Consider the following 13,019-nt stretch of genomic DNA (forward strand, 5'->3'; position numbering starts at 1 on the left):
ATCAAGGGGTTAAATGTTATTTTCCTCCCTCACAACTCTTACACACCATCAACCCAGAAATGCCTTAAAAGAAAATCACATCTCTAATTATGAAATGTAATTTATGGTACAGCCCGTTTCAGCTGTTGAAAATGCCTAGATTAAAATAGTGTGATTCAGGAAAGGAGTGTTAAATTAGTTTTGCATCTCTTTTGCTGCATGCTGCTTCAGTGAATTAGTATAATCACTCTAATTTTTTTAAAAGTTTTAAATTTAGTACTAAAATATTCAGTCATGGTTTCTTAAGATACTGAACAGTTTAAAGTCAAGTCCTACTTTAGTTTTTTTGTTTTGTTTTGCTGAAGTGAGGAGATTTTGAATAGGGATGACACAAGATTTCAAAGAGAGGTGTTTTCATAGGCCATCCTTTGAATGTTCATGAGAAGGGCTGGGTCAAACACAGCCTTCTTGTTGCACATAATGTCATGACATTTTCCCGTCATTTCCCTGTCAGGGATCCTGGGATGGAAAAGTTGAGGCAGTGGTAACATCGGAGTGGGTACAAATATCTTCAAGAGTTTTGTGAGTTTTGCATTCCTAGTTGCGAAGAGGTTGAAGTGCCTTGGGTGTACATATGGTGAAGTGATTTTTATTTTTAAAAAATCCTAATATAATTCTTTGGACAGTTAAAATTTTGTATTAAATCATAATTTAATCATTTGTATTTTTTTCCTGATGGGTCCAAACATCCATCAATATTGTCTGGTTCTAATACATCAAAGGTAATTATCCTTTTTCAGCCTGCAGGACACATTCTCTTCTCGGCAACCTTCTGAGGGCCACATGACAGTGCTGAATGAGGCCTAGAGGCAGAAATGGGAAGATCAATTAATGCAAATTTCACCTTTTGTACAATAAGCTAGTTTCTACACACACACCTCTTCTGTCCTCCGTCCAGAGAAGCAAGAGGCATTATCACAGTTTAATGACACATTCCAGGCAGGCAAAAGCACTTCATGTTTGAAACAGGGGCAGTGAGAAGTATGGTCTGAGGGCTAGAACGGGAGGGTCACATTTGGCTCCTTGTCGTCAAGTTCCCCACCCCTGAAATATATGCCAAAATGCATGATAGATCTATATTGGATAAGTAATAATTAAGTCACATGCAGGCTTTTTAATTTGTCAGCTTCTCAGATCAGATGTACGCAATCCCAGTTTGTTACTTTTCAATCATTATCCGTCACTTTTTTTTAAAAAAAAAAGGATGTTTGGATTACTGAACATCCAGAGATGTGATTAAGAAAAAAAAATTACAAATGTACATATTCTTTACTTCACATTATTATTCTCTTGTTGCCCAATCTTATTTGCTATTGTACTGGCAAACCAGCTTACGCTTGAGGATCAGGGGTCATCATCATAGTGGAATTACTGGTGCCCTTACAGTGATGCTAGTTCCTACATAGCAGCCAGGGCATGTATGTACCAGATTAAGCTTTAAAAATAGGGTGTGGGTTGAACAAAGATCTCTAAATTTTCAAACCATAGATTCCAAGTCTCCTTCTAGCTTCAGAGCTTAATATTCTGTATGTTCAAGATCTAAGACATGGCATTCAAATCAGTTTTGAGAGCTAAACTTTGTCTTAGTGCTTGCACAGCTTACATAACAACATAATGAAGTGACTTGATTTCTTAACAGATAAGACATGGAAAGGGTTAATGAATTAAAATGACAACAGTGAAAGAGAGAGTCTTTATTGCTAAGACCCATAGGCTATCATAGTTTACTTGAGGTCGTATGGAAGCCCAGTAGCATTGGTGGGCTTTTTCTCAACACATGTTCACAGTTTAACTTAAAGAACAGTCATTTATTTATTTAATTAATTAATTTGTATACCGTCCCATAGCCGAAGCTCTCTGGGCGGTTCACAACAACTAAAAACATCAAAAACAAACATACAAATTTAAAACACATCTTTTAAAAACAATTTAAAACAATTTAAAAACACATGCTAAAATGCCTGGGAGAAGAGGAAAGTCTTGACCTGGTGCCGAAAAGATAACAGTGATGGCCCCAGGCGCACCTTGTCAACAGGATCATTCCATAATTTGGGGGCCACCACTGAGAAGGCCCTCTCCCTTATTGCCACCTGGAGGAGGCACCCGGAGGAGGGCCTTAGATGTTGAGCATAGTGTACGGGTGCGTTCGTATCGGGAGAGGCGTTCCATCAGGTATTGTGGTCCCAAACCATGTAAGGCTTTATAGGTTAAAACCAGCACCTTGAATCGAGCTCAGAAACATACAGGCAGCCAATGCAAGCAGGCCAGAATCGGTTTTATATGTTCGGACCGTCTGGTCCCTGTTACCAATCTGGCTGCTGCATTTTGCACAAGCTGCATTTTCCGAACCGTCTTCAAAGGCAACCCTACGTAGAGTGCATTGCAGTAATATGCTTGGAGGTTACCAGAGCATAGACAACTGAAGCCAGGTTATCCCTGTCCAGATAGGGGCGCAGCTGGGCCACCAACTGAAGTTGGTAGAAGGCACTCCGTGCCACTGAGGCTACCTGAGCCTCAAGTGACAGAGATGGTTCTAGGAGAACCCCCAAGCTACGAACCTGCTCCTTCAGGGGGAGTGCAACCCCATCCAGGACAGGTTGGACATCTACCATCTGGTCAGAAGAACCACCCACTAGCAGCAGTCTTGTCTGGATTGAGCCTCAGTTTATTAGCCCTCATCCAGTCCATTGTCGCAGCCAGGCACCAGTTCAGCACATTGACAGCCTCACCTGAAGAAGATGAAAAGGTGAAATAGAGCTGCGTGTCATCAGCATACTGATGGCAACGCACTCGAAAGCTCTGGATGACTGCACCCAGCGGTTTCATGTAGATGTTGAACAGCATGGGGGACACAACTGACCCCTGCGGAACCCCATACTGGAGAGTCCAGGGTGCCAAGCAATGTTCCCCAAGCACTATCTTCTGGAGGCAACCTGCCAAGTAGGAGCGGAACCATCGCCATGCACTCCCTCCCACTCCCAACTCAGCCAGTCTTCCCAGAAGGATACCATGGTCGATGACTTGTGTAGTCTTAAAATAATAGGAAGTGCAATTTAAAGTATATCAACCCAGATCATTATTTTCTATCCACAGCTACTATCATGTTTTAAAGACGATATTCACTTCAAAAATTCCATAATTTAATGCACTGATGGTGATGCTGATTCCATTTCCTTCTTGTCTATCTTTTAAAACCCTTATTATGAAAGAACATGGTTGGCCTTAGGTATAAGAATTATTTTTCTAATCATGGAAGCAACCAGAACAAATGATTTTGTAATGACTCTGTCATTTGATAAACTGATCAATCTGACTTCATATACTGTACCATGCTATTGTGTATGCATCAATTAGTAAAAAGCATTAAATAAGAGAAGATCTGTTAGTACTAAGCAGCATTAAAGGATTATTGAACAGGAGAGAAGCAATGAGGGTGAAATCGTTTCAAACAATGTAGAAACCTGCCTGCTGACAGCGAGAGATTGTAGCAAAATGTTGATGAAGGAAATGACTTGCTTATGTTTGAGGAATCAATACACTTTGTAAAAAAATCAAAACACATAGAACTCAGTTTTGGTTCACTCATGTGCAATACTTTTTCTTGTAAGAAAGACAGCAAATTATTTTTTCATTGAAGTTGTCATGGGGAAAGTGAGCATCAAAGTGTAGCAAATGAAATATTAACATGCAAGCATATTAACTGTGATTTCTGCACAAAACGTGAGTCTTACAGGTGATGAATTGAATTTATTTGTATGCTGCCTTTTCACAGCAAGCTGTGGCCAAAGCTGCGTACAACAAACATTCAAAATACAAAGCATTAGTGTGGGGGAAAGAAGTCAGTTTACAGTACATAACAATGAATTCAAATAGGACAAACACTAAGAATTTAAGAAACATAAAATAAAGTATTACAAAAGAAATACTCTAGATTTAAATACTAAGTACAAAGCAATAAATAAATAAATCAGATGAGAAAATAGAGCTCCAGTTGCTCATCTTGCTGCTCTCAGAGGAGCCTCAATAGCCTGGCTTACAGTAGATGCATTTCAGAGGGGAGGGGGCCTCTCACCAGGCGATGACTTACAATTGGCTGTCTCTGTCAGGAGACTGACAGCAGCAAACGGGAAAAGGCTGGGGAGGATGAAGATGGGTGGTCCTCTTCCCCAGCCTCCTGGAAGTTCCAATTGCTAGTGCAGGCCTTACTGCAAGTTAAGTTAAGGAAGTTCATAATTGCTCGGAATAACTTCAAGGGCCTTGTCATTGCTCTTTTGAACTTGTAGTACTTAGGGAATAGATTGTTTACATTTTATATTTGTTTGTGGACCATTGGTTCACTTATGCATCATCATATTCACCTAGTGATAATGCAGGTATAATGAAGTGACATTTGTTAACTGTGGTTAAGTACCACATGATCTCTCTTTTGTGTTTTATTGAGATTTCTAGTAAATGTAACAGCAAACAACAAAGTAAACATATCACTCTATATAAGACAGAAAAAGAGTACATTCAGCAACAGAAGCTTTATATATAAAATAGAAAGAATACCAGAAAGCAGAGTAATAGAATGAAAAAGCAGTGTACACATCCCACCAAAAAGGAAGTTAATGATGAGCGTGGTCTCGCTTCTGCCCCATCTTCGATAACATAACATAAAAAGGGATACCATATTGGAGTAAATTTATTGGATAATGACTCCCCCCAAGTTTGTTTTTTTGCTCTTGAGTTAATTTTTCATCTACTACAAGTTGCCGAAGTCTGGTAAGCCAGTTTTTTTATTGATAAATGTTCTGCCCCCTTCCAATTTTTGGTTATTTCAAGCCTCGCTGCAAGTAGGAATCTGGATAGGAAAGACATTTAGGAACAATTGAACCTCCTTTAAGGAAAAGAAGTGTCAAGGCTGAATCCGGGATAATTATAGCAATTTGAGAAACATCACTCCAGAATTGTCTCACTTTATTACAGTCCCACCATAAATGTAGGAAAGAGCCACAGATCGGGCCTCCCTCTCCAGAGGGGATAGGGAGGAGTTGATAAAGTTCAGTTTGACCGGAATGAGGTGTCACCGATGTATAACTTCCAAAGCATTATCTTTAATGAGAGCTGAGGTGGCTTTTGAGTGTGGACCTATCCGTTTATCACTCCATTACTCTTCTGTGATTTTTCTCCCCAAACCTTTAGCCCAAGCTTTATATGCCAAATTTACTTTTCCATATTTAAACTATAATAGGAGGCTATAAATTATAGAGATAGCACCTTACACAGGGCTTCATTCGATATCAAAGAACGTGGCAAACCTGCTTTGTAAATTGTGTTTATAAAGGAGGATACTTGTAAGATTTTGTACCAGTTGACTCCTAACCCAAAGAGACGTTTTTCTAATTGAGAAATTTGTAAAAAAAAGAGTCCTCGATCAAACAGATCTTGCATTGTTAGCAATCCCCTCTGCTCCCAACCTTCAAATTGCCTATATTTGTCAATGTGACAAAATTTGGGGTGATCTAGAAACGGAAGAAGAGGAGATGGCCAAGGCTCTAGTTTGCAGACCCATCGAGTCCAGATTTTCATGGTGGCATTTAAGAAAGTGTGTGTGTGATTGAGAGAAGAGCACATTTAGACAGTGGTAACAAAGAAAGTAATCATGTTGATGGGCATTTCACTTCTGAAGTAATTTCCATTGAAATACAGCATATACTTAGATCGAAATGAATAGTTTGAGCTAGTTGTTTAATGTGTGATGCTTCATAATATAGTTTCAGATTTGGCATGCCAAAACCTCCCTTATTACTCGAGCGATACAGAACTGTTTTACTTAAGCATGAACGTTTACCGCTGTTACAGAAAGAGTCAAGCATTTGTTGCCATTTCTGTAGGAGTGTCTCAGGGAGATAAATGGGGAGAGTTTGGAAGAGGAAGAGTAATTTGGGCAGAATGGCCATTTTCACTGCAGCCACTCTGCCAAGCCAAGAAAGGGAAAGGTTTTTCCAAGAATAAAGCTCAGTTTTAATAGCTCGTGTTAATGGATCGAAGTTATGCTTTTTTAATTGTTATAAGTCTTTGGTAATAGTTATCCCTAGATATTTAAAGCCACTAAACCCCAGCGGGAGACCAAATACATCACTCAAGAGAGCCTGGGCTCATAAGGGGAAATTGATGCAAAAAAGTTCCAACTTTGTGTAGTTGATTTCTCACCCTGCCACTTCTTTAAAATTAGCTAAATGGGTTTGCAGCCATGGGAGTGCGTCATGAGGTTCTTGTAAAAATAGTATGTAATCTGCGAAGAGGTTGATAAGGTGCTCTTGGCCATTAATAACCAAGCCTTTAATATTAGGGTCTGCTCTAAGCTTTTCTGCTAGTACTTCTATTGCAATTGCAAATAATATAGGAGATAAAGGGCATCCCTGCTTGGTGCCTCTTGTTAAATTAATAAAAGGAGAATCAAATCCATTGATACGAATTGTCACTTGGGAACCAGAATAAAACTGATGAATGACATTAAGGAAGAAAGGACCAAATTTATCTTAGTTAATAAGCGCAGTAGGAAAAGCCATTCAAGATGGTCAAAGGCTTTGAAAGCATCTAGGGAAAGTAGTGCAAGAGGAGCTCCTGTTCATGAACTATGATGGACAATATTAAGAACCCATCTTACAGCATCTGAAAGTTGACGCTTAGGAATAAAACCTGACTGATTGGTGAAAATCCATCTAGAAATAAAGACATTTAGTCTCTGAGCCATTATCAAAGTAAGTAGCTTAGCAATTTGATTCAGGAGAGCTATTAGGTGATAGGACCCCAGAGAATACTGTGAGGTTCAGGGATGACAACTATTCTAGCTTATTTCCAGGTCTCTGGGATCCTATCTCCCTTCAGAATTCTATTAATCAGTGCTTGTAGATGAGGAAGGAGAATTTCACTAAATGTCTCATAAAATTCTGCACCAAAGCCATCAAAACCTGGAGTCTTTCAATTTTTCTGATGTTTTGTGGCGACTTCTATTTCTTCAGAAAGAACAGGACTATTTAAGTATTCTCTATGCTCCAGACTCAACGGGGGAATTTGAAGGTCTGTTAAAAATGTGTCAATAGAAAGATCTTCTGGTGAATCTGTAGGATACAGATTAGTGTAAAAATCAGCAAAATTAATATCAATTGTGGTACAATATTTTTTGCCTTTGTGAGAGAGCACATTAGAAACATTTCTCAGTCTCCGTTTGTGTACTGCATTGGCTAAGAGCTTAGAGTTCTTGTTTCCGAATTCAAAGTATCACTGTTTTGTATAAATGAGAGACTTATGAATAGTGTCAATGTCATAAGCCTGCAGCTCTGTATATTTTCCTGTTAGCTTGTGGTATATCTTAGAGCCACCCTTGTTTTTATGGGCTGTTTCAAGGGCAGAGATTTCCACAATTAGAGCTGTTCTAGCAGCTTCCTGCTGTGTTGTTGTTGTTTTTTTGTATGGAAGCTTCTTTAATACACAAACCTCTCATTACTGATTTCATAGCATCCCACACTGTCACCTGGGTGAGATCAGGGGACATGTTGAGCTTAAAATATTCAGAGAGTGACTCCTTAAGTTCAAATCTCTTTGATGTAGGAGGGATGTATGGAGTCTCCAGGCAGCAGTGCTGGAGCCATTTTGCCTCAAATTTACTACCAATGAGAGAAGGGCATGACCAGAGATTAGAACTGGACCAATGTCTGCATCCACAACAGCAGGAATGAGCATTCTATGCATGAATAGACCTTATGCCTTCTTGAGTAGAAAGAATAATTGTGTTCTGTTGGGTTACATTCCTGCCAAATGTCTATGAAAGCTAATTTATCTAGGGAGCAGGGCGATTTGCTCCACTCCTATCTTTACCGTAGCACAGAACATTATTAAAATCACCTCCAAGAATAATATCACCTTCAGCAAATGTTTCAAGACGAGCTAAGGTGTCAAGCAAGATGGAGAGTTGTAGAGTGTTCGGGCAGTAGTTAGATGCCAGAGTTATTTTTGAGTCTCCTATAGAACTGTGAAGAAATAAGTAGCATCCTTTGGGATCCAAAAGTGATTCTGCCACATGGAAAGGACATCTAGAAGCTATAATAAAGGCAATTCCTCTGGATTTGGATGATCCACAAGCTGTGTAATAATTGTCCATCCATCTACCTTTAAGTTTATTAGAGGATACATCTTTTTGATGAGTTTCTTGCAAAAAGGCAATATCAGGATCTGCCTTCAGTAATAAAGTTCTTATTCTAGCACACTTCACAGGAGTCCCCAATCCATTCACGTTAAGAACATAAGAACATAAGAAGAGCCTGCTGGATCAGGCCAGTGGCCCATCTAGTCCAGCATCCTGTTCTCACAGTGGCCAACCAGGTGCCTGGGGGAAGCCCGCAAGCAGGACCCGAGTGCAAGAACACTCTCCCCTCCTGAGGCTTCCGGCAACTGGTTTTCAGAAGCATGCTGCCTCTGACTAGGGTGGCACAGCACAGCCATCACGGCTAGTAGCCATTGATAGCCCTGTCCTCCATGAATTTGTCTAATCTTCTTTTAAAGCTGTCCAAGCTGATTGGTGAGAATGGGAAGAATAATGTGACTTTGAGAGGGCATGGAGAGACAATTTTTTTTTTAAGAATACAAGACCTAAACAGTTAGAACAACTGGTCAACCCATATTGTGGGGGAGACTTTGCAGCCTCACAGTCTGGAAATACATCCCAGGATTGCCCAAGGGTTGACTCTGCCAACATTGGGATAGTGGAAGAGAAAGAGAAGGAGTCCAAAGTTAAGCAGCAATATTCCTCAGAATAGCAAACATATATAAAGAATGGAGGTTGTCTGATAGAAAATTCAGTCAGGTCCAGAAGAAGAGCCAGTAGTTTGATCTGCAGAAGAGCTAGGAGGTGTAGGTTTAGAAGCACCCCACTTCTTTCAGCTAGACCATTCAGCTGAAGGTGAAAGTATATTTCTGTTGGGTAGGGATTTAGATGGTAGGTTCAGGAGCTCAAGCCCAAGATTGTGTAATAAAACAGATGCTTGACCTATCATTGAAGCTGTATAAAAACGGTCTTCTCAATGAACCATAAGCTTGAAAGGGTAACCCCAGTGGTAGGAGATGTTAGCTTTTTGCAGAATCTCAGTGAACAGCCTGAAACCCTTGTGGCGCAGCAGGGTATCGGGGGGGGCATCTTGAAAAATCTGTAATTCAGCATTTTCATAGGAGATCCGTTTAAGCTTTTGCAGTGCAACATAGATTAATTCTCGCTTGCGAAATTGCTCGAAGCAAATAACAATGTCCCTAGAAGGACCCCCATCCTGTGATTTATGATGCAGAGCACAGTGAGCCCTTTTCAATATCAGTTTCTGCTACAGGTTCTGGGGGGCGCAGTTGCGTAAGTAATTCAACAATAAAAGAAATCATATCTCCTTTTTCTGTCCATTCCGGGACCCCACATATGTGCATTCTGTCTGCGATTACAATCCTGTTGATCTTCCAGTTTAATTTGGAGATATAGTACTTGATCTGTTAACTTGACTGTTCTGATTTCTTGTCTTAAAGCCAGCTCAAAAGATTCATCAGTGGTTGTAGCGATTTCTGCAACTTTTGTGGTCGAATCCTTAAATGACTGTGCAAGGGGTTTGAGAGCAGCTTGCCAACTGTCCATAAGATTAATTTGCATTTGCTGCATTTGCACAGCTAAATCTCTCAGAGAGAGTTCAGCAGGGGCCTTTGACAGTTTTCACTTTATTAGTCGCCATTTTGAGCATGTCAGTTTCACCCCCCTGAGCTGTCAAAAGTTGCAATGTAACAGAGCAGGGATGTTAAAAGCTAGGAAAACTAAAATTACAGCATTTGTGATCTCCTCTAAGTCCCCCAACTGAAGCTACTCACAGGTCATGAAAAGTATAGACAATCATCCATTCGCAGTAAAAAAGAAATGTGGAATATCACCGAGATCCAGGGTTATGCAGCTATTTTGGCACCCGGCTAGCCATCCCCCCGATCTCTCTTTCAACTCCAACCCAGAGCAAATTATCCTCTCCCATGTTAACTTTATCAGGAGAGTTGAGATTCAGATTGCCCCTGCTACGTGCCATGCCTAGTTGTATGGCCTCCATGTTACCACTGGTGCCAGCCTGGATTTACCGTATATTCCGGCGTATAAGACGACTGGGCGTATAAGACGACCCCCAACTTTTCCAGTTAAAATATAGAGTTTGGGATATACTCGCCGTATAAGACTACCCCTGCTTATGACATGCAGGTACTTAGCAGGAAAACTGTTACTTATAGACATAAGGCTGTTTGTCATCAAACATGTAAACATAAAACAGTGCAAGTGGATTAAACTTTTCCTAATTCAAGCGATGTACCTTACCGGCGATTGGCTGGTTGTTGTATACAAAGCCTGCTTGGATTGGTCAGCTCTCCCTGCCTGCCCAGCCCTCCCTGTCTCCAAGACTATCAGAGTGGTAGCACAAACACGCCTCTTTCACCCGTCTGGCCCGCCCTTGTATCCTATTACCTCTTTCTCTGCCTCTCAGATCTCGCACATGCGCGCCTGCGTTGCTTCACTGCAGTCCTCAGGAGTCATCGGGACCGCGTTAAGTCACTTCTTTCCATGAATCCTGGTGAGTGGATTTTCTTCTACCGTACTTGTACAGCGCCGCCCTTGCTGCTTTCATACGGTCGCCGCATACGGCGGGGATGCGGCCGCGGCCGTTTTTGAGCTCCCCCCACCATATGCGGCGACCGCAGATTCTCCAGTCCGGCTCGGAAGTTTCAGCACCCGCCCTATAAGACGACACCCGGCGTATAAGACGACCCCCGACTTTTGAGAAGATTTTCCTGGGTTAAAAAGTCGTCTTATACGCCGGAATATACGGTAGTGTTTATTCTGACTAGCCAAGCAGTGGAAGCAGCATGGTGAAGCCATGCTGGGCTTGCTGGCTTTGTGAAGTCACTTGTCTGCAGCCAGTGTCAGTGCAGCCAGTGTCAAGCCATCCCAACCAATTACACCAGTACCAGCCTTATAACTTCAGCTGCCAACCTCAGACAGCTGTATCCATCAGAAAGAACTGGGGGGAAGTAGTAAAGTGGTATCCCATTTGAGCAAAGGGCTCAGTCAACATGTCTTTGGCACTGGGAAAGAAGACGTGCAGGTGCAACAGTGTGTTCTACAGCCATGGATCCCAAACTCCCACAAGTGCTTCTGAAAGGTCCCCTGTCAACAATCTGATACTCTTAATTTACTCTGAATTTATTGCTTTAATTTGAAGCAAAGCTGAATCTTGTTTTGTATGGATCATAGTTGCCAAGGGTAGCAGTTCAGGGGCAGATACTAATTCCTGAATCTCTGAGGAGATTAATGTTATAATATCCAGCTGCTTAATCATAATGCATCATACTGTGAACAGACATAATCCTGCCTACTTTGCAGGCTGGATTCATATAGCCATATTTCTTTCATTTGTTTTTCATTGAAGTTCAAAACAGTTAGCTTCTACTATTATTTAGAAAACAGCTTAAGCATGCATTTCACTCAACAGTGAGTAGCCATAGGAAGGCCAACAAATAATGACCTGAATCTTAGGAAGAAATCTGTCATTGTAAAAAGAGTTGGGCAGAGAGGATTACTTCAAAGCCCCAATGCTGAAGACTTTGAAGGAACTATATGTATTTATCAGGAATGCTTTGGTACAGGGTAGATAACCTGTGCCTCTTCATATGGCCTGAATCTCCCATCTTCCCTAACCATTGCCCATGTTGGCTGGGATAGGTGGGGGTTGGAGTCTAATGACATCTGGAGGCCACAAGTTCCTCATCTCTGCTTCAGTGTTTATACCTCAAATCTGAGATGTGAACCACATGAATCTACCACCATGCACTGGGCTTGGCCGTTGGACTTTCTTGTTGCCACAGCAATAGTGAGCAGGAACTCTTGGTAAGCTGTCTCACTTATGTTCAGCAACAGCAAAGGCATTGTGGAGGAATTGGGCTGGGCTGACTGACAAGCCTAGCATGTACATCTACCTATGACCTGTCACTGTTGCCAGGCTAGCCCTGTTCAAGTATTTTGATATCCCGCCTCGAACACCTGCAGTAAGCAGGAGTAGCAGCATTATGTAATGGTTAAATGTTATAGAGATGCTCAGTTTCTTGATCATATAATGCATATATTATGAGTTCAATTATTCTGTGGTTTGTGGCTGAGTTGGCTCACTTCAGTTGAGTCCTCTCCATGCAGTCACTTGATCTGAAGCCTGTGGCTTAGTTTACTTCCTTGAGTTACAGTATTTGTCCTTGTGTTCGGTTTGAGTTTGTATTTAGTTACTGTCTTTCCTTCAGACTAGAGGGATTCAACATCAATATTTCCCAAATGGAAAATGGATAAATTGTTTCTAGAATGTCACCTAATACTTCATTCCTGAATAACCTGCTGCGTATTTTTGTGATATGGATGCACTTTGATGTGTAATTTGTACTGTTTTCATCTGCTTGTGTTATGCAGTTTTACTTTGTGCTTTGTGTCTGCGATTAGAGTATGGATTTTGTTTTAGGATTATTTTCTTAGTCTGCTATCATTTATGGATGCTTGCTTGGTGGCAGGGCACTCATAAGCACATGAATAACTTTACATGCCACACTTTGCTTCAGTAGGTCACAACCTGATGCCAGACCTGTATTTTCTCTACAATATAAGTGTCCTTCATCTTCTCAGTTAATGACCTGTATTTTGTATGTATTTATTTAGAGCTTGTTTCATGAAAGAGTTAAGAGAATGAGCTGTGAAATGAGAAGCCCTTGATTTAAATATAATCTTTAGTCACAAACAACATGCACTGGTCTTAGGCAAACAGTGTCTCTCAGTCTCATCTACAATATGGAGATAGTAATGCTGGCCAATTTACATGGTTGTTTATAAGGATGGGTGGTACCGTGCGTGTGGAACATGTAGGATCCAGAAAGACAAATCTACATGTGTTTTG

General features: G+C 41.0%; 1 protein-coding gene across 12 annotated transcripts in view; it reads left to right on the top strand.

The window, feature by feature from the left end:
* Positions 1–13,019, top strand: part of SPOCK1 (SPARC (osteonectin), cwcv and kazal like domains proteoglycan 1) — an 872,143-nt gene that overhangs the window by 322,514 nt on the left and 536,610 nt on the right. For 6 of the 12 annotated variants that reach the window (XM_061617192.1, XM_061617194.1, XM_061617195.1 and 3 more), the window contains one exon: positions 10,575–10,661. The exons of the other annotated variants lie outside the window; for them this stretch is intronic. In XM_061617192.1, coding sequence (XP_061473176.1) covers positions 10,575–10,661 — 87 coding nt within the window. The remainder of the gene's footprint in view (positions 1–10,574; positions 10,662–13,019) is intronic. 12 annotated transcript variants of the gene reach the window in all.

The sequence above is a fragment of the Rhineura floridana genome, chromosome 3 (genome assembly GCF_030035675.1).
Source record: "Rhineura floridana isolate rRhiFlo1 chromosome 3, rRhiFlo1.hap2, whole genome shotgun sequence".
In the NCBI taxonomy this organism is placed as follows: Eukaryota; Metazoa; Chordata; class Lepidosauria; order Squamata; family Rhineuridae; genus Rhineura; species Rhineura floridana.